Genomic DNA, 22168 nt, shown 5'->3' with positions numbered 1-22168 from the left:
CTAAAAACAAAAGCAGAGATATGGCAGGGTCACGCCTCCAAGCCTGTGTCCTTGATTCTCTTTCCCCCCTTGATTGGCTTGTCTCCCACTCAGTACAGACTTCCATGGATCACCTTTATCAAAGCACTTATCCATATTATTATGTTCCCTCCACCAGTGTATGAGCTATCTGTGGGCAAGGAACTATACTCAGTCTGCATCCCCAGTGTCAGGCACAAGACCAGATGTTCACAGTTTTCTGAAAAAATAATTGATAATGTTCTTGTGTTTGGGATAAATCCTGTCACATGTCATACACATCATCTATGGTCTGAATGAACATCGGGTGAAAAGCTCCCTTTGTGGATTTCATGCAGCCCGAGACCATTTCCTCCCTGCTATGCTGACAACCCAACTTGGGTCAGAAGTACATATTAAAAGTGTGACAGAGACAGACTATGAAAAAATGTCACATAGAAAAAGACGGTAAGAGAAACAGAGACATGGAAGGACAGAGACGGACATGAGACAGAAGTAGAGAGGCTTATGTCCTTCACTGTTAGCACAATCAATCATAAGCCAACTAAAAAGAATTCTTCAATATCCAGTCCTTATAGACCACCAGTTATGCCACTGCAGGGACGGCAGCCAGTGCAAACGCCCAGGATGAAGAGCTATCCTTGTTTCTATACCTGCAGAAGGGAGCTGGAAGGAAGGGCCACACTGATGGAGAACTGCTCCTGAGGCTCCTTAATAAACCACAATTCTAAAGGAAATTATTTTAAAACATAAAGATTTGGGTCTCTTTCACTAATGCCATTCATATTACTACCTTCTTTTTATTCCTTTTGGTCGTAGAATTCAAAATCAGTTTTGAGGTATTTCTGCCACTTGGCAGGACTTTTCTGAGGGACAAGGGCCTAGGAACAGACATAATCTCTCTTCATAAGAGAGATTAACCTCTCTTCATATTATTTTCATAAGCAACTAAAAAACAAAAAACACTGGCAAAATTAGGTTAAAATGAATATCAGACATAGCAATGTAATCTGAGGTGTACAGCAGAGAAGATTTAAAGATCTTACTTACTTGCATAGCATGAAGTGACTATGAAATGACCCTGGAGAGTATCCAACTGGACTTACTTCACCCATGCAGAAATTTAGTGATATAATTGATAGGTTAAGTGGCCCAAGGCAAAATAGCTATGAGAACTAATGGTTCTAAGGCCTAAGGCTTCTAAATCATGGCTCAATCCTTTCCCAACACATCACAAATGATGATGGGGGCTGATATGACTGGTATGTAAACTGATTATATTAATAATTTGCGAAGACGGCAAGAAGCAACTCTTTCTCCTCTACTGTCTGAACTTCAGGAACCTTAACATATAAGACCTAAAGTGTATATAGCCTATCACACTAGGCTATACTTAAAAAAAATAGGTGTATATCTAGAAAATTAACAGAGAGATGATAAAAAATAGAGCAAAAAAAGGTGCATGCAAATAATACTAATGACCTTGTAGCCAGTAATGGCCTAAATGTATTGTACAAAGAGTTTTCAAACATGATGCTTGACAATTGTGATCTGTATTGTCAGAAATTTGTTGCTAACATCACAACAGTCAAATTTGCAAATAATTTACTTTTGAAAATATATTTTTAAAATCTCAAACAACCTTATTAAAAAATGAGCAAAGGACTTGCATAGGCATTTATCCAAGGAAATGTACAAGTGGCTAATAAGCACATGAAAATATTCTCAATATCACTAGCTATCAGAGAAATACAAATCAAAATCACCACCAGATACATCTTCATACCCACTAGGTTGGCTACTATTTAAAAAAGCAGAAAGTAAAAACTTTTGGGAAGAATGTATACATTGTTGGTGGGAATTTTAAATGGTGCAGCTACTGTGGAAAACAGAATGATGGTTCATCAAAAAGTTAAAATTAAATTTACAATATAATCCAGCAATTCTACTTTCTGGGTATATACCAAAAAGGACTGGAAACAGGGTCTTGAGAGATAGTTATACACTGATGTTCACAGCAGAATTATTCACAAAGGCCAAAATGTGGAAGGATCCCAAGTATCTACCAACAGATGAAGGGATAAACAAAAATATGTCACAAAAAGACATAATTATATAAGATACCTACAGTAATCAAATTCATAGAGACAGAGAATGAAGTGGTGGTTGCCAGGGGCTGTGGAATAAGGGGTTGAGAAATAGTTATTTCATGATTACCGAGTTTCAGCTTGGGATAATGAAAAAGCTCTGGAGATAAACGGTGGTGATGGTTGTATAATAATGTGAATGTACTTACTACTACCAAACTGTACACTTTAAAATGATTCAATGGTAAACTTTATGTTCTATGTATTTTCAAATTTAAAATATATATATATATACATTGTATATATCATATAATCATTTATATATATTACAGCTTATATATTATATAATAATTTATTATATGATATATACAATATGTTTTATATTTCTACATATATTCAAATCAGAGTGGAGTCAAAGTTATCACTTTAAGAAGATCAAATTGACTCATTTGCATAAAAGTATGCTTTGGTTGTGTGAGAGAAGGGTGGAGTTACTGACAGTTCAGAAGTCTGGGTACACCTGTCGAAATGGGCCATGCCAATCAATGTCAGGGCAGAGAAAAGGCTGACTGTGACACAGACAGATGCCATACAACTTGGCTTCTGGTGAACAAAGACTCATCTAAAAACCTAACTGTTCAGTAAATTAATGCCTCGTGGTCTCATCTTAACTTTCTTCATGATGCTGCTGAGTTCAAGCTTTGAATCACCTCTTCCTTTACAGCAAAAAGCCGCCTAAGGGGAAAAAAGCAATAGATAGAGTCTCTTGAACCAAATTCCCACTAACTTGGTGACTATATAATCAGGAGTTAGGCACTCTAAAATAGCAAAGAAAAAAAAAAGCCAGTTTTCAACTGGGCACCCTGGGGCCAAGTGGAGGCCATACAAGGCCAGTAGACCAGGAAAAGTGAGCAGGCTATTTATGATTTTAAAAATGGAGAAAAATGAGCACATGTTCAAAGTGAGTTTAGAAAACTAGATTTTTGAAACAGTGAAAAATTATAATATGCACAAACTCAGTCAATTACATCAAGGACCAGAAGACACTTCAGAAAAAATTTTAATATTATAGAATAGCTAAACACTTTAAAGTAACACAATAGAGATATTCAAATTGCTAAATAAAGAACAAATAACCATTTTAAAAATCAAAGAATTAGGAAACAAAATCAGGCAGAAACAAAAAAGAAGGTAGAGAAGAAAATAAACAGTGGTCTTAGAAAGAAGTAATAGTTATAAAGTTAAAAAAACTTGAATAAAACTATTAAGTTGGTAGAAAGTACTAAGAAACTGACTAGCACAGGAGCATAAAGAATAGTTAAGATACATGGCTGATAGTTATCAAGCTCCAGTACCTAAGAGTGGACCAAAAAAAAGATGGTGGATGGAATGGAGGACAACCACTATTCAAAGAGAGCTAATAAGGCACATTTTTCTACAGTATTGTCATAAATAAAGATAAATCTATGCCAAGATATATCATGGTAAAATTGGAGGGATTCAAATGTAAAAAGAAAGACATAAACAAGAGAAAGGCATCATTATCTGCAAAGAAATAACAATTCTGTTAACATCAGACTTCTCAAGAACAAAGGTCAGAAGTAGTATATTCAAAGTGCTTTGGGAGAATGACTGCCCTTCTAGAATTTTACACCCCACAAAATTATCATTCAAGAATGAAGGCAACATAAACACATTTTCAGATATATAAAAAAACATAGAGTTTACCACTTATAATCCCTCACATAAAAATATTCAAAGGATATATTTCATTGAGAAAAAATCAAATTGTGAAAAAAAAAGCTTAGGATAAAAAAAGGTGAACACAAAACTTGATAAAATGTTAGTAAATATGCTTAACTACTGACTAATTAAAAAGTTTTTTCAGTGTCAACATCATAAGAGAATATTACAAATATTACAAATAACTTTATGCCAATACATTAGAAAGTTAAATGAAATAGACAAATTCCTAGCAAAAATACAATTTATTAGAACTGACATAAAAAATAAAATCTGTATAGCTTAATAATTAGGAAAAACTTAATTTGTGGTTTAAAATTTCCCACAAAGAAAACTCCAGGGCCACAAGGTTTCAATGGTAAATTTGATTAAAAAGTCAAGGGAAAAAAGGAAAAAAGGTCAATCTTTAAAATATTCTTGCAGACGATAGAAAAAGGAAATACTGGCCCTGGCCAGCATGGCTTCAGTTGGTTGGAGTGTGGTCCCATATACCAAAAGGTTTCAGGTTCAATTCCTGGTTAGGGCACATACCCATGTTGTGGGTAGAATCCCTGGGTATATGGGAGGCAACCGATCAATGTTTCTCACATCTATGTTTCTCTCTTTCTCTCTCCCCTCTTCTCTCTCTAAAGTCAATAAACATATTGAGAAAAAATTAAAAAGAAAAAGGAAATACTTCCAAACTTAGTTTTATATAGATAGCATAATCTTAACATCAAATGCTGGTAAGAAAGACCATAAGAAACACAGAAGGTTACAGACCTATCTCACCCCTGAACACAGATTTAGAAATCCTGCATACCTGCAAATCAATTTTGGAAATATATTAAAAAGGTGTTGTATTTTAAACCAAGTTATGGTTATGCCAAAAACAATCACTATATGTCACTACATTAACAGAATAAAGCCAAAAATAATGAGATCACCTCAAAATATATGGAAGGGCCTGAAATTTTTTAAATCATTTATGATAAAAACTCTTTGCAAACTTAGCAAAGAAGAAAACATCCCTAATTTTTATAAAAGGCTTTACCCAAAAAAAAACCTTACAGCAACCACTTTAAGTAAATACTAATTTCAAAACTTTCAAGATCAGACATTTAATTAAGTTTTAATTTTACATTACCATAGTTCATTTAGTTCAGTCTCTCCAATTAGATTTACTCCAATAAGAATCAAAGAATCATTCATGGTAAAATAGCTTTTTCGAAGTTAGTATAAATTGCCTTTCGCGTTTAGATCTATAAACATCCTGGAATTCTCTGTTGAATAATTACAAATATAGGGTTACTTCATTTTTTCCATATGGATACTCAATTATCCCTCTGCCATTTGCACAAAAGGCTTTCCTCCTGCTTCCCTGTTCCAGAGTGCAGGTGTTATCATAAGTCTAGCATAACATAGAGGTGTTTCTGGGCTTCTTATTGCATCTATGGGCTTATATGTCATGTCTATCTTGTGTCAGTTCCACACTCTCACAGTTATTGTAATTTTTAAAAAGACATCAGGTGAAGCAAATCTTTTAACTTAGTTATTTTCGTATTCCTGGCCCTGTGTATTACCATGCAAATTTTAGAATCTGCTCATTAAATTTTTCATATAATTGCCCTAAATTTCTATTTTTTAACTATTCTGGCTATTTAAGATATATTTTGAAACAATCCTACAAATTGTTTTTGGATATATGCAAATAGCATTACAACAGTAAACATCAATTTGAACTCAGTTGTCACCTGTGGGGAGTAAAGCAGGAAGGAAAATGTTATCAGGGAGGCATAGGTTTGTCAACTACATTTCCTTTTTTTTAACTATGTATTCTTTTTTTTTAGACTTTATTTATTTTTAGAGAGAGGGGAAGGAAGGGAGAAAGAGAGGGAGAGAAACATTAACATGTGGTTGTCTCTCGTGTGCCTCCTACTGGGGACCTGGCCCACAACCCAGGCATGTGCCCTGACTAGGAATCAAACCAGCAACCCTTTGTCAGTTCACAGGCTGGCACTCAACCCACTGAGCCACACCAGCCAGGGCTGTCAACTGCCTTTCTAATGTTTCAGTCCTGAAAAGAATCTGTGGTAAAATCCTACCATATTTGTAGAGGTAGACAGTTAGCTGGAGGGCACACAGTCCTATTTATCAACAAATCAAGTCAAGGAATATAAGTATGTATGTTTAGAATATTTCATCATTTTTTAAATGAATAAAAATAAATATAAAATAGCTATATGGTAGGCCAACACAAACTAATGTGTAGTTCAAACTCTGCCAAATGGACTCTATGAGGGTCATCTATTTATGATTCACTATCCTTGGTAGTGAATTATAGTCAATAGTAGTAATTTATAAATCTCATGGGGAGGCTCTTTAGAAAATACATTCTTCCCTCTTATTGAAAGAAAACATCTGATTCATTACTCAGCTAAGTGACAGAAAGAATAATTAAGCTATCCAGTACATAAATTACTGCTTACTTTACCCATTCTTCATTTGCAAGATCCCAAGATTACACATACAAAATGAAAACGTAAATGTACCATTGGAAAAGCTGTGCAATGATGTCATCACAAAACAATTCTCATTTCTCTACCAAAACACAGTACAACTTTTAAGTCCTAACATTTCATGTGAGTCCAAATCCTCTTCTTATCCTGTGTGTAAAGGAGCAGTGCACACTTGTAATTGAAATAGTGAAGAGACTTGTTTTTCCTGTTGTCCAAGATGAGGTCCATTAAAGACACAGAACAACTACGCTTACCTGTGTTGACTAAGAATTCAGTAAGGTAAATTACTTTATTTAATTTGGTCACTAGAACATCAATATAAACCTTAGATTTTTCCATTTGCATTGGCTCTAATCAATATTTGTTATTTGACAACTTTGAGGATCTCATTTCCAGGGTGAGTGACCTTGAGGTTAGTGTTTCAGCCCTTTTCCCTCGGGCCAACATAGTTAACTTAGTTGGATGTGCCATGAGGACCCTGAGAAAACAATGCCCCATAGCCACATACTACTATCTATGAATTCCATCCATCTGTCCTGTGAAAATAGGCAGAGCCAGTTCTAGGCAAAAGGAGTATTTTACATTTGACTAGGGATCAAAGCATTAAACTAAAGGAAGCAAACTCTAATGGGTGGTTTCAAGCACTAGCCAGCAGAAGGCAAAAGATTTCAGGGTGGAATAGCTTTTCAAATAGTCCCATTATCCCATTTCATAAGTGGCTGTCTATTCATAAAAACAGTGCCATAGTAAGAGATAGTTGCCTACAGGGAGGGCTTAATTGAATACATCTGGCATCGCTGGTGGTGAAATAATGCAAAAGCATAGGTCTTATTTATGATAAGAACTTGGTATAAGTATCAGAAAACAGCAGGCTAACTTTGACTACCTTGAAAACGAGATATGAGGAAAGTCTGCTGAGGATTTCTGGAAAACTCTGCTCCATGTTTAAAAAGGAAACAAGGACACTTTTCTGCATTTGACTCTGTTGTAGGAGTGAGTGGTGCTTGATACCCTTGCTGCCATCTTTCAAGCCCGAGGGAAAAAATGCTCAAATTTTAGAGCCCTGGCATTATTGAAGGTTTCCTGGTATTTTGTTCTTATTTAAGCCATTTTGAGTTTGGTCTTTCTTGGTTGAAGCCAAAATACACCCCTATTGCTCTCTTGTAAGAAATACTTCCCATAGTCACATCTGGAAAAAACCCACTGAGCTGCCTGCCCATCACTGCTTAATTGACATATTCTTTCTTCGTATAGCAAGTCCTTCAAAACCATTTGCTTCTGGTCTTTATTCTGAAGATTTCCTTTTAAAACTATAACATTTTTCTCCACAGCTTTATGGAGGTATAATTGAGAAATCAAAATTGTATCTACTTTATGGGGTAAAACATGATGGTTTCATACAGGCATACATTATGAAATGATTATTAAAACTGTAACTTTCAACTTCATAATCCATCAACTATTAGTATCTGGTTTAGATGATTCTGCAGTTACTAATGTATCTCTTTGATTCTAGAGATAAAAATACCAAAACTTCTTCTAGTTAGATAGATGATTCCTAAAATATATTGCACATATTTTGTCAAATTTTATAGATGTTGGCAAGACCTAAGATTTAATGTATTGTCTATAAATAGAAAGTTCTTGTACATTTCCATAAGGTTAATAGCCAAGAAAATGTAATATGGGTATTGAATGTGTGTATATATAAAGGTCATATAACACATAATCTTTCCAATCTACACTACAAGAAAGCTATTAAAGGAGATGCTGAGGACCTCCTTATTTTTTTTAAAAGTTCCTTAAACAAAGAAGTTTGTGGTAGCAATTCTCTAAATATGTAAAAGTATCACAGAACCACTGCTTTCAGGAAAATAAAGAGCAGTCATAAAGTTGCAGCCCTCTGATGAGAGAAGCTCTAATATGAACATGGGGCTACAATCCACAGGACTCTAAACAGACTATGGGGTCAATGAAATATCCTGGTATCAGAAGGCGTGGTTGACATAACTCCATTGTTAGCAAAGCAAGCTGAGGATGGAACTGTGGGCACAAAGGATCAGGAAAATGATGTCTGCTGTTCTCAGAATCTTACATTTTGTAGTAGTTATGGTGATGGCAGTGATAGTAATAGCAGAGGTGGTGGCAAAAATATGAATAATAGTTAACATGGATGAAATGCTTACTATGTAATAGGCTCTGTTATGAACATTTTACATATAAGCACTATAATGATTCCCAATACAAACTTGTCCGTTCTCTTGCTTATTGCATCTCCTCATTTGGCAGTCAACAAAGATTATGGTGCACATATCAAAGGTTTTATGGTCAGCCATCTTCCCCACTTCTTCCTCTTCCTCTTTCTATTAGTTTTTTTTCTGGGATAAACATATCTTTTCCAGCAAAAGAAAAATACGTGTGAGACTTTTTTGTGTGAGATTGGAAAAATAAACATGGAAATGGTGAAAAAATGTGACATGCATTAATTTCTTGCAACACAAGAAAGTTGATGGGATTCTCATAGCTGAATTTATTTGGGAATAGAATGAGGAAACACTGCATAATCCTGCATTAAGTCTCTATCAGACAACGTTTATGATAATGAAAGCAAAACTAGATCTAGGAACTATTCCAAGTCATGGAGATTAGCAAGTAATCACAGGCTCAAGTCGTAATTCTGGAGAAACATGAAAGGACTTGAAGAATTAACTAGCAAAAAAGAATTTTAAATAAAGAAAATTTTGACCTTCACATGCATTGGTCAGTACCAGCAAAACTCTACTTTCACCTATATATAGCTCCATCATTGTACCTTCCTTTATTTTATAATTACCTCTTGATATATCTAAATTGGAAGGAATCAACCTGAAGTCAGGAATTGTGGATTTCATGTTACTGACTCCAGAAAAGTACATGGTCTAGGCAACAACCTGTAGTACTTCAATTTAGTAGTTTAATATTAGGAGCTCTCTGGAGTGGCTCCAAGCCTCAGTTTCATCATACTGTAAATGTGTTTACAGTACCTATCCCACTGGATTGTGACAAATGGAAGCTATAATATAGTCAAAGTACTTAGTTAAGTGACTTGGACACAGTACTCAACAAATGGCAAGTATTATAAGGTACAAAACAAATTAATGTATACATGTATGGTTCAGTGAACTATGGTTGCCAGAAGGCATAAATAATGAAAAATGGCCAACCCTGGTCTTAAGAAACTCCCAGTCCTCATAGAACACGGCACTCACTGTTGATGCAGAGTACGATAGGGAGAGCAAGAACAAACTCTGCCACAGTTTCCCCAGTGGGGGGATGACTAGGTTGATATAAGACCCTTTTATAGTTACTGACTACCAAATTCTGTGTGCATTCAGTCTTATCTTTCATCATCTCTAGTTCTATTTATTTCTAATTTAAATATTAATACTTTCTCTTCACAAATTACCTAAAGTACACAGACACATCTGTGACTTAGGCATAATGTTTGAAATGTGCATTTAAACAGAATGACTTCATTTCTACAGTCCCTTCACACTGACAAATAGTAAAGAATGAATGAATGAGTGAGCAAAAAAGAAATTAAGACAGGAAGAGCTTAGGCAGTTCATAAAATCAAAAGAATAATAGTATTGCAACTCTGAAATTTATGGTAACAAAACCTAGGACAAGAAGAAAAGACTGCTAAGATTAGTGCAAAATGTATCATAAATTATAGATTTATAGTGATAGTTACGTTAAACTGAAATTTACAGTGCAAAAGAGGAGAAAGTGGATTTAATCACCTGCTCAGACTATTTCATTTTATCATATCATTTGACAGCTAAGCTTTGATACATAATATGAGTCTGTCCATCATTATGTAGATTTGAAGTGTGGTCCATGCACCAACAGCATCAATATCACCAGGGAGTTTGTTAGAAATGCAGAATCTCAGGCCCCATATTGAGCATACTGAATCAGAATCCGAATTTTAACAAGATCTTCATGTGATTCATCAGTATATTAAAGTTTGAGGAGCATTAATATAGGTAGCTTGTTACCAGGAAGTCCATAAATTAGGTAATTTAAACTCAATGCCTTACTTTCTATAAATTATGTTTATCTTCAGATTTGTAAGCAAAATTTAAATCCTTTAGCTCTGAATAATCAACCTATAAATTTTATAAGCAGGATAAAACTTTAGGAAATGGTTCTTTGAATCCCTGAATAAAAAATACACTGTGCTACTTACACAGTGACCACTCAGCTACCATTTCCTCATTTGTAAAACAGAGAGAATAACAGTACCTAAACTCAGAGGGTTATTGAGAGGACCAAATTAAGACATGGAAAGCCCTTAGAATAATACTGAACATAGAGTTAGATTTACATGAGTGTTAATCACTAACTATGATTATTAGGATCTTGAATAGGGTTTGTTATGACAGGTTTGCATATCAACGCCCACCAATTCTCACCTATTTTTGTTGTAGTGAAAAGTATTTGAGATGTTATCCAGGATTAGAGAGAAAAATACTCCATGTCCACAAAAGAGAGAGCCATTAAAAACTCCTTCACTGAGAAGAAATTTAACAATCAACATTGCTGAATTACTTCATCAAGTGTGGACTGACTTTTTGAGCAACTATGGATACACACAGAATAAATAACTTTTAAGTAAAGTATGTGAATAAAATTTACAATATTGATTAATGAAAATTCTTCAGTAACAAGTATTACTCTGTATAGGACTAAATATTGAATTCATAATTCAGGATTGTATAAAGAACACTTAAAGAATGAACAAAAGTTAGATTATTGAGTATCCTACTGAAAGTACTGTAACAGTAAGTTTTACTTTAGGGGTGTTGCCACACTTACACACAGAGGCCCAGAACAAGCCTAGCAGGAGGAGCTGGAGTGGGGACAGAGATCTCTTGCACGGAACAAGACAATGTTCACATGTTAAAGCCACCAGCTTGCTCATCCACTTATATCAAGCACTGATCCAGGTTGGGTAAAGACAGCCACAAAAAACAAGCATTTAACTCAAAACATGCAAAATATGAAACCCAGAATTAAAACCACACTATAACTTGAGTTTCCTACTTATTAGACTTAAACAATAGTTTTCAAGGTATTCAGGAAATAATTGCAGAGATGAGGCTTCAGGGTGATGTAAGTCAGACTTGTTAGCACCTAGAAGAGTGCCATCACAGCCAGATGGATGGATTTATAAGAACACAGAGACTATGCAGAGGACGATGCCAGAGAAGGAGAGACCTAAAGCATAATCAGAGAGAGACTGAAGGAGAAGGGAGAAAGAAGAAAAATTTCTGCTTCCTGCCAGCCCCACACAATACAATTCCCAGATGGCTCCCAGAGTTTCCTGACCAGACAAGCCACAAGCTCTCAGCGGCCAGCAGACCTTTCCCCCAACGTTTCCTCTCATCCCCGCTAGGGAAGAGTCTTGCATAGTATTATAATCATGTAAAATCTTCTTCTTAAGACAGGCCAACAACATTAAGTGACCAAATGAGTCTCTTATTCTTTTCATATACATAACCATGATCACTCTACACAGTTAAAAATTGCCAACACTTGCCAACAATAATATCTGTAGCACTTATACCTAACAAAATCTGCTCTTTTATATCTGAACAGGCAAGCAATTTGCCATGAGGAACATGTAATATATGAAGGTATATGTGATAGGCTGAATTAGGGTCTCCCAAAGGTATCCATGTCCTAATCCCTGGAACCTATGAATATGTGACTTTACAGTCAAGAACAATTTCACAGATGTAATTAAGAGAAGATCTTGAGATGTGGAGATTATCTTGAATTATCTTGGTGGGCTTCATGTAATCACAAGGGTTCTTGTAAAAGGGAGACAGAAATTCAGAGAGAAGATGATGTGACCACAAAGGGAAGAGAAGAAGAAAGGCAATCCAGAACCATGAGCAAGGAACGAGGACAGCCCTAGAAGCTGACAAAGGCAAGGGAACAGATTCTTCCCTAGAGCCTCCCAAAGCACCCAGTCCCATTGACACCTTGACGTTAGCCCCGTCACATGGGTTTTGGATTTCTGAACTCTATAACTATAAAATAATAGACATGTTGTTTTAAGTTGCTAGGTTTGTGGTAATTTGTTATATCAGTAATAAAAAACTAACCAAAAATATAATTAATAGACACTAATTATACTAATTATAAGTGAATAATTAGGAAATAGCTCTCTCTGATCTACAAATTACAAAGTACTTTATAGACACATACTTTTTCAGCAGTCAAATGCTAACTGCCCTATCAGAAGTTCTTAAGTTTATTGCACAAAAGCAATAATGGAAATTACATAACAGTGCAAGTATATATACACTGATTTTCAACTTTGAAGGCAGAAAAAAATTTCTAATGCAAAAAACTCAGTCTATTTCTAGATATCTCTTTGTGTCCAGAGATAAAACAGTTGTGAGTACATTTAAAATTGGACTTGAGCCACTAACTTGTGGTAGCAACTGTGTTACTCATCTGTGCTTGCCCAGCACAGCGTAGGGCACACTGCTTGTACAATGCTGGTTGGGGTTCCATCAATGTTTGGCAATTAAATGAATGACTCAACAAATGAAAAACTAAAGAAGAAAAACTTAGATCCTTAGCCAGATTTTATTATTTATTATTTAGATGGAGATTTATTCCAAATTTACCTAGATCCTGGCAATAGATTAAAAATGAACAGCTTACTTGTTTTTTTAAAAAAATTGAATTTTTTCCCTTTTTTAAAATTGTTGTTCAAGTACAGTTGTCTCCACTCCCCCCTGCCACACTCCCTCACCCCAGCCATCCCTACCTCCCACCCTCAACCCTACCCACCTTTGGCTTTCTCCGTGTGACCGTTAGACATGTTCCTTGATGACTCTTCCTCCTTTTCCCTCCATTATCCTCTCCCACCTCCCCACCTGGTTACTGTCAAATTAGTGCTTAATTTCAGTGTCTCTGATTATATTTTGCTTGCTTGCTTGTTTTGTTGATTAGGTTCCACTTATAGGTGAGATCATATGGTATTTTTCTTTCACCACCTGGCTAATTTCACTCAGCATAATCTCCAGTTCCATCTATACTGTCACAAAGAGTAGGAATTATTTCTTTCTTTCTGCTGCATAGTATTCCATTGTATAAATGTACCATAGTTTTTTTGATCCATTCATTTACTAATGTGCACTTAGGTTGCTTCCAATACTTGGTTATTGTAAATTGTGCTGCTATGAACATTGGGGTACATGGGTTCTTTTGGACTAGTGTTTCAGGATTGTTAGGGTATTATCCCAGCAGTGGAATTGCCTGATCAAAAGTAGTTCCAAGAAAATAGAATTTTTTAAAGGCCATTAAAGATGAAACTAAAAAATTAAGTTAGTAACAGAAAGTTCCAGTTTTAAAACAAATCAGACAGAGAAAGACATATACCATAAGATTTCACTTCTATGTGGAATCTAAGAGACAAAAAGAAAAAAGAATAAACAAAGTAGAAACAGAAACAGATATGTAGAATAAGCTGATGGTTGCCAAAGAAGAGGGGGTGGGAGGGATGAGAATTTTTTAAAAGGCTATTTAAAATGAAATAAAAAGAAACAATGATAAGAGGCCCAGCTTTTGGTTAGGATGCAAAAGGTTGCAAAATAAAGAAATTCAGCCCCACTGTAACAATGAAAAAACAATACATTTAAAAATCTTATCTGGCCCTGGCTGGCATAGCTCAGTGGATTGAGCGCGGACTGCGAACCAGGCATCACAGGTTCGATTCCCAGTCACGGCACATGCCTACGTTGCAGGCCTTGGCCCCCAGCAACCGCACATTGATGTTTCTCTCTCTCTCTCTCTCTCTCCCTCTCTCTCTCTCTCTCTCTCTCTCTCTCTCTCTCTCTCTCTCTCTCTCTCTCTCTCTCTCTCTCCCCCCCCCTTCCCTCTCTAAAAATAAATAAATAAAATCTTTAAAAAAAATCTTATCTGTCATAAAAGATATTGAAGAGATCTGGACAGAAATCTAAATCAATGAAATTCCAGACAGATGAATTCTTCTAGGGTGAACAGACATTGATGGCTGCTTCTACCACGGGTGCCTGAGTAGTCAGAAGTTAGCCTGCTCTTGGTAAAGAAACTGCATTGGAATAAGAAAAATGAGTCAAATTTTTATTAGCCAGTCATCGGCTGGTGTGGCAGACTGGAAAATGGAGAAGCAGTTAGCCCTCACTGTCAGCCAATTCTCCTTCATAATATTTTTGCTTAGCAAGCACTCGTGTGGAAGAAGCTAGCAACTGGGCAGAAGGCAGAGAGAGCGCTTATAATCTCACATACATAGACCCCAAACTACTTCAGGGCCAGATCTCAGCATTCTGAGCAAATCAGATGTAAAATCCAGTTCCTGATTAGAAAGAAGAGATCTGGCTGAATCCCCTTAGTTGTCTGACAGCAGAAAGGGTAAGGCTTTCTGAGGGTAGGTATTATCTATTTCAGCTTCAGCATTCTTTTAAACACAATTTAAAAAGATAAGTGAAAAGCAGGAAAAATGTGACCCATAAGAAGAAAAAAGCATACAAGGGGAATAACAGATAACTAAATGGTTGGAACTAATAGATACAGACTTTAACTTATGAATATGTTAAAGAATTTAAGAAAAATGTACAAAAGGATTAAAAGGTGGAGAATCTCATCAGAATAATAAAAAGTCTTAGAGGAAAAGAAGTAGAAATTGTAGAACTGATAAGTACAATATCTAAAATGATTAATTCATTGGAGGGATTTAATGATTACCTGGACACAATAGAAAAGATTAGTAAACACAGAGATAAATCAATAAAAACTATCCAAAATAAAGCACAGAGAGAAAAAAACAATAATAAAAAACACACCCTGAGCATGAGTTCTATGGCGTAATTCCATATAGTCTGACATATATGAAGTTGCAGTCGAAAGGGAAAAAAAATGGAGTACAATTGTTGGAAGAAATAATAGATGAGAATTTTCAAAGGCAGTTGAAAGACAATCCAACAGAGTGAAACCCCAAGCAGGATAACAGACAGAAAACCATATAGGTCAAACTGCAGAAAACCAAAGTAAAAGGAGAAAGGCAGTGAAATGGTATCTTTAAGAAGCTGAAAAGAAAAAATAAAATATTAAAACTGGCAACCTAGACATCTATATACAAGGAAAATATTCCCAAAAAGGAAAGGTGAAACAAAGATATTTCCAGACAAACCAAAGCTGAAAATTTCATGTTACAATACCAAAAATATTAAAAGAAGTTGTTCAGATTTAAGGGAAATAATCACAGAGAAAAATCAAGATCAACAGAAAGGCATAATCAGTGTGGGGTACATATCAAGGGAAATATAAAACAATATACCATATTTTTCAGACTATAAGACACACATTTTCCCCAAAATTTGGGAGGAAAATGGGGGTGCATCTGATAGTCTGAATATAGCTTTACATTTACATTGGCGAAATAGTATGTTATTTATGTTATTAAATATTTTACCACATTTTTTGCTTAAAAATGTCTTTCCCTATTTTCCTCCTCTAAAACCTAGGTGCATCTTATGGCCCAAAAAATATGGGTAGGTTTAATTTCATTGAAAGACAATTGGCTGTATGAAGTAAATAGAGCAATATACTGTGGGATTATAATATATGGAGAAGTAAAATACGAAATAATACAAAAAACAGGAATAGTAAAAAGAATGACACTATTGTAAGGTGGCTGACTGTTTCCTGAAGCTGTGTAATAGTTACTGATAGTAAAATAAGATGAATTAATTATGCATATTATAATCTAGAATAACTACTTAAATACAAAATGTGAAACTAAATAGCAATAAGGGTGCTAAAATGGAATGTAAAAACAAACAAACAAAAAAGTCCAACAAAACTGCAATTTCCAAATAAAGAATAAAAGGGAGAAATGGGGAAAAAAATAAAAGAATAATAAATTAAGCCCAAGAATATCCCATGTAATTATATTAAATGTAAGATATATTTGACACTCAAATTAAAACTGAGTTTTAAAAAAAGACCCAACTCTATGCTGTTTACAAGAGACATACTTTTTTTTTTTTGAGATTTTATTTATTTATTTTTAGAGAGCAGGGAAGGGAAGGAGAAAGAGAGGGAGAGAAACATTAGTGTGTGGTTGCCTCTCATGCGGCCCCTATTGGGGGCCTGGCCTGTAATCCAGGCATGTGCCCTGACTGGGAATCGAACCTGTGACCCTTTGGTTCACAGGTTAGCACTCAATCCACTGAGCCACAGCAGCCAGGGCAAGAGATATATTTTTAATGTAAAGGTGCAGAGTGACAGTAAAAGACGAAAAAGATGCATTACGAACACTAATCATAAGAAAGGCAATGTCTGTACATTAGTATCCGAAAAACTAAACTTTAGAAGTATCATCAGTTATAAATATTGATATTTCATTACAATAAAATGCCCAAATAATTTTTTAAAAGCCCCAAATTGGTTCTCTGCTTACATTAATAAGCTTGATAAATCTTTTTTCTCCATACAATTTCTGAAGGCTTATAAACTCCCGTGGAGTGTTTATGGACCTTAATATGAAAGAAACCTCTTTTAGAATTCACATTATTTTAAAATTCAATAATTTTCTTTTCAAGTAGATGACCTCCTCAATTCTTAAAAACCATTTTTACTGTTATTTACTTGAGTCTTGCAAGTCACCTTACCTGAAATGTCACCTTCTGGCTGATGTCAGACACGCGGAACTGCTTCAGAAAGCGCTCGTCCTCGCTCCAGAAGAGGCGAATGTCAGGGATGTCGTAGAGGATCATGGCCAGTCTTTCCAACCCCAGGCCAAAGGCCCAGCCAATTCGATCTTGAGCACCAGCTACAATCAGGAAACAACAACAACAAAAGAAACACTGCTTTAAAATTCATGAAGAGTTCACAGGTATATACCACTTCTGAGAACTAACCAATAACACTGGTGAGTGCCTACTAGTGGCAAGGCACTGGGGAGGGGCTGTGGGGACATCCAAGATGATGCCCAATCTCAGATTGCTCCTGTTCCCCATATTCCTTACTTCACTCACTAAGGCACTTTAGAGTCTTACTGTCTCTAATACTGACTTTCATTTCTGATTAAACTGTAGGCTCTTTTAAGCCCTGGGTCCTGCTTCTGATATACGATTTTCCTGTAATCCTTGTTTGCCCTGATTCAAACATAACTATGCTCTGGTTCCAAATGATAGGCAGATGCATTCAAACCCTGCTACGGTAGACCATTGACATTCAGAAAATGTGTGTCAGGCCTTCAAGAACTGTGAATAACATTAAAACACAACTCTTACTCTTAGAAGAGCTACCTCAACAATACATTGAGAGCAAGCAAGCCAAGGTGAAATGTGTATCTAGTACCATTCACTACAAAGGTAAAGTATCTTGTTTAGATTATGGCAAGGCCATGAACACAACGGGTTTATTTCACTTATCCGAGGCAGAGTAATACAGAAGATAATACACTGTTGTATGTAGAAGGTGAGAGCAATTCACATTGCTAGAAAAGCTCCTGAAAAGAGCTCAAGAAAGGAACACAATTTCAAATGCACACTAAAGCAGCAGCAGGATCCTGGGTAGACAAGATGGCCTCAAGATTCCTACTCAGATGTGCGTGCCCTGTATAAATCCCTGCCTTTGAGTGTAGGTGCTACCTGTGAATGGAGTGGATTTCATTCCTGTGTTTATATTACTTTATATGAGTCCATCTTAGCAAACTACATTCTCCTGCTGACTAGGAGAAGTGAGCTGATGATATGAAGTGAGAGGCCATGTGGCTAGGACCTGAGGGAAGCCTCAAAAGGGGCTGAGCAAGGGGCTGAGCAAGGTCCTGGCAGTTGGCAAGGATATAGGAACCTCACTCACACAGTCATAAGGAAATGATTTCTCCCAACAGCCTGAGTGAGCTCAGAAGAGGACCTGGAGCTCCAGCTGAGAACACAGTCCTGCAGACACCTTTGTTTCAATCTGCTGAGACACTGAGAATGGGATCCATTTGATATCTGTGCCCAGACTCCTGATGCAAGGAGACTGTGACATAATAAATTTGTGTTGTTTTAAGCCACTAAACATAGATTAATTTGTTGCCCAGCAAAAGGATATCCAAAATGTGGAGAAAGGAAAAAGAAATTCCAGACTAAAGAAACCTCTTTGATAGTGAAGGTGTGGAGGTGCAGAAAAGAAGGTTTAGGAATTGACTCACAGAGAGAGCAAATTAATTAGTTTACTGTAAATTAATCATTCATAAATTGATCATTTATAAATAAAACAACAAAAACAAACATGATAATAGAAGCCATGGAGAAGTGTGAACCTCACTAAATGATTTATTTAAAAGATAAATGAATAAAAATACTAAATGAGATCACAAAAAGGAAGATTCAGAGACTGGCCCAGAGGTGGGAGGGAAGGTGTCTGAAAAAGAACTGAGTGGTTGGCTAAGTGCAGAGAGCACCTGTGTCCCTGAGTAAGAATGAATGTTCAAGTGAGGAGAAGGCAAGAGTATTTAACCACACAAACAACGGGCCACAAAAATGTATGCACAACTCCTGGCCAACTGATCAGCTGCCTGAGAGAACAGTTGAAGAGCAAAGCAAAATACTGTAAAGTTAATTTACACTGATGCACAAAAACCTTTAAAAAAAAGCTGGTGAATAACTAAAGACACAAAAATTGACAAAATAATGATATACTGTTTTTTATTTATTAATAAAGGTCTATAAAATGCTCACACTCATTATTCTTATGATTCTAGTCAGAAATTTATCCTGAGGAAATAATTCAACAGAGAAAGATAAATGAAAGAAGATGTTTGGAGCAGTATTACTTATAAGACCAAAAATATAAAAACAACCTAAGTGCTTCAAATTAGGGAATGTCTTAAAAAATCATAGTATATTTTAATGTAGATTAAGAATAAGTTATATGAATAAATGTTTATTAAATTTATTAATTATAAAAAGTATTTGAGAAAATGAACTATGATGCTATTTAATAGATACAAATGAAAATTGTACTGTAAAAAATAAAAACAAAATGTGATGTTCAACGATTATAATGAGTAATAGTTTTTTAAAAATTTAAAGCATTTCTTTTTGTAATTGTTAATCTTGTCAAATAAAAAAAGTAATAAAGCCTGGCTGGTGTAGCTCAGTGGATTGAGCGCGGGCTGAGAACCCAAGAGTCGTAGGTTCGGTTCCCAGTCAGGGCACATGCCTGGGTTGCAGGCCACAGCCCCCAGCAACCACACATTGATATTTCTCTCTCTCTCTTTCTCCCTCCCTTCCCTCTCTAAAAATTAATAAATAAAATCTTTTAAAAAAAGTAATAAAGACAGGTGGGAATGTTAATGCTGCTTTGTGAGTAAAGCTTTTTACATTATTATTATTATTATTATTATTAAGGAAATGATAAAATTATTAATTGGTATTAATAATAACAATTAAGGAAATAATAACTATTACTAATAGCTATTAATAATTATTATTATTTCCTTAATAATTATTATTTCCTTAATTATTACGTCTTTTAGATTTTAAAAATCTTTTAGATAAAACCAACCATTTATAGAGTCTAATATCTGTAACTGAATGAGTAGCAGATTTAGGGTATTTGACTTTTTTTAACATTTACCAACTTTTTATTATCTTAGTCCCTCATTCCCAGAACATTTTTCTAAAGCAGGAACAGGAATAACAAAGAGCCTTTGTTATTCTTTTAGGAAATAGATAAGAAAAAGAGGAACAATCTAATTTTTTAAATGGACAAATAATATTAAGACATTCACAGAAAATGAAAGAAAAATTATCCTTAAGCAAATGAAAAGCTTACTTAAGAAAAATGCAAGATAAAAATGTGCCAAGTTATCATTTTTTACTTACCAGATTGGAAAAATAAAAACATTTGGTGACATAACATTTGAGAGCAAAGCCAAGGAAAAACAAGCATTCATACATTGCTGGTAGGTTCATTTGTGGTTTTTAAGCTGTTCACCTACGGAGTACATCAGTAGGTATCAAAATTAAAAATGCATGTACCATCTTGTTACTTTAAGTACTAGAATGTATTCTACTTATGGGAAATTATGAATGTATAAGGCTATTTACTGAAGTATTGTTTATAACAGCAAAGACTGTAAGCAACCCAAATGTCCACCAACAGGGAATTGATTCAATAAACTATTCTCTGTCCATTCAATGGAATATTATTATTATAAAAATTTGTGACAGATTTCAAAAACTAAAAGCACCAGCTGTTTGTTTTGTTTTGTTTTTTTTTACATTTATATGCCTTTTTATATAAAGAGTGACAAATACTTCAGATCACAGAAATGTTGATAGACAAAATATAGTATTTTTGTATATTTTTAAGAGGTTATAAGAAGAAAAAATTATTCTTCTTTTGTCACACTGGTACCAAACTTTCAGGAAAATCACATGATTAGTAAAAATGGATCTGCCTGTCCCCCTTACAGTATGAATTGGTCTCTTTCTTTCTGTAAAAGCTAATATATTTCTAAGCATGCAAATATCATTCATTACCTGTGGAGGTTTCAAAAAAATACCCTTCAAATTCCTTAATATCCTTCCCCTTGAATCTCAGTGGGGGGAAAGTGAGACTTCTCAGGCTATGAGAAAAGACCATGCAACAAACACCTGGTTTCCTTGAAGTACTCTCCAGACACGCCTCTCAGGATTCTCCTTCCAGAACACTCTCTCTTGGAACCCAGCCACTGTGCTCTGAGAAGCTGTAGATGTCATGCTCTCTTGACCTAGAGAGGCCATGCAGGGCACTCCAATGGGCAGTCCCAAGTACAGCCAGCTCTTGAGCCACCTCAGCCTCAACAGCAGGCATCAAGTGAAGCAGGTTCAAGAGGGTGCCCAGCTGAGGCTCCAGGTGTTGCGGATGAGCAGCAAAGCATCTCATTGTGTCCTGTCTAAATCTGTGGCTCTTTATGCCCTTAAGTTTGGAGCCGTTTGTTATTCAGCAAAAGGTAACTAGAATATCACTCTTGTTAAATTATCTGGGCTTTACTTTTTATTACAAATATTCCCCACTATGTAAAATAAGGCTAAACTGTTGCTACAACTTCATATACTCAAAATATAAGAATGATGCAAATAAAGACTAAGCCGAGATTCCGACAGAAGAGTTCTGAAGTTGAAAGCCTAAAACAGGATGAACACACTATATCATAGCACCTCATATATACCATATTATCCATTATGTCATAATACTAAAGGCCATGCCACCCATATTTTGACCACATTGCTCATCCTACAAATAAAACTGTCCTAAGCCCAGGCTACCCAATATCCCTTTTCCAAACTATTACTTTTCATCTTATTTCTCCATCTTGGTGAATGGGGTCATCATTCATCTAGTTACTCAGTGAATTTGAACTCCAAAGGCTACGTCATTTCAAATAGAGACTTGTGAATTATATCTCAGAATTTCTTTCAAAACTTCCTTTCATTCTAGTTCCATTGCTACTGCACACTTGTGCCTCCAACAAACATCTCTCACCTGGGGCACTCCAAGAAACACCTAGTCACAGTCTGTCTCTGTCTCCCTATCCAGTCCATCTGTCATAGTGTCCCCCAATTTTTTTCTAAACCATAAATCTGGCCCTGACCAGGGGCCTCAAGTGGTTGGAGCATCGTCCAGTACACCAAAAAATTGTGGGTTCAATTCCTGGTCATGGCACATACCTAGTTTGTGGGTTTGATCCCCGGTTGGGCATGTACGAGAGGCAATCGATGCTTCTTGCTCACATCG

At 35.6% G+C, this 22168-nt stretch overlaps 1 protein-coding gene across 2 annotated transcripts in view; it reads right to left on the bottom strand.

Moving 5' to 3' along the window:
• The window catches only part of FARS2 (phenylalanyl-tRNA synthetase 2, mitochondrial), a 555715-nt gene that overhangs the window by 212445 nt on the left and 321102 nt on the right, over positions 1-22168 (bottom strand). For both annotated transcript variants that reach the window (XM_036026519.1, XM_028513542.2), the window contains exon 6: positions 17062-17222. In XM_036026519.1, coding sequence (XP_035882412.1) covers positions 17062-17222 — 161 coding nt within the window. The remainder of the gene's footprint in view (positions 1-17061; positions 17223-22168) is intronic.

This window comes from Phyllostomus discolor, chromosome 5 (genome assembly GCF_004126475.2).
Source record: "Phyllostomus discolor isolate MPI-MPIP mPhyDis1 chromosome 5, mPhyDis1.pri.v3, whole genome shotgun sequence".
Lineage (NCBI taxonomy): Eukaryota > Metazoa > Chordata > Mammalia > Chiroptera > Phyllostomidae > Phyllostomus > Phyllostomus discolor.
This window is presented reverse-complemented; position numbering and strand designations above follow the sequence as displayed.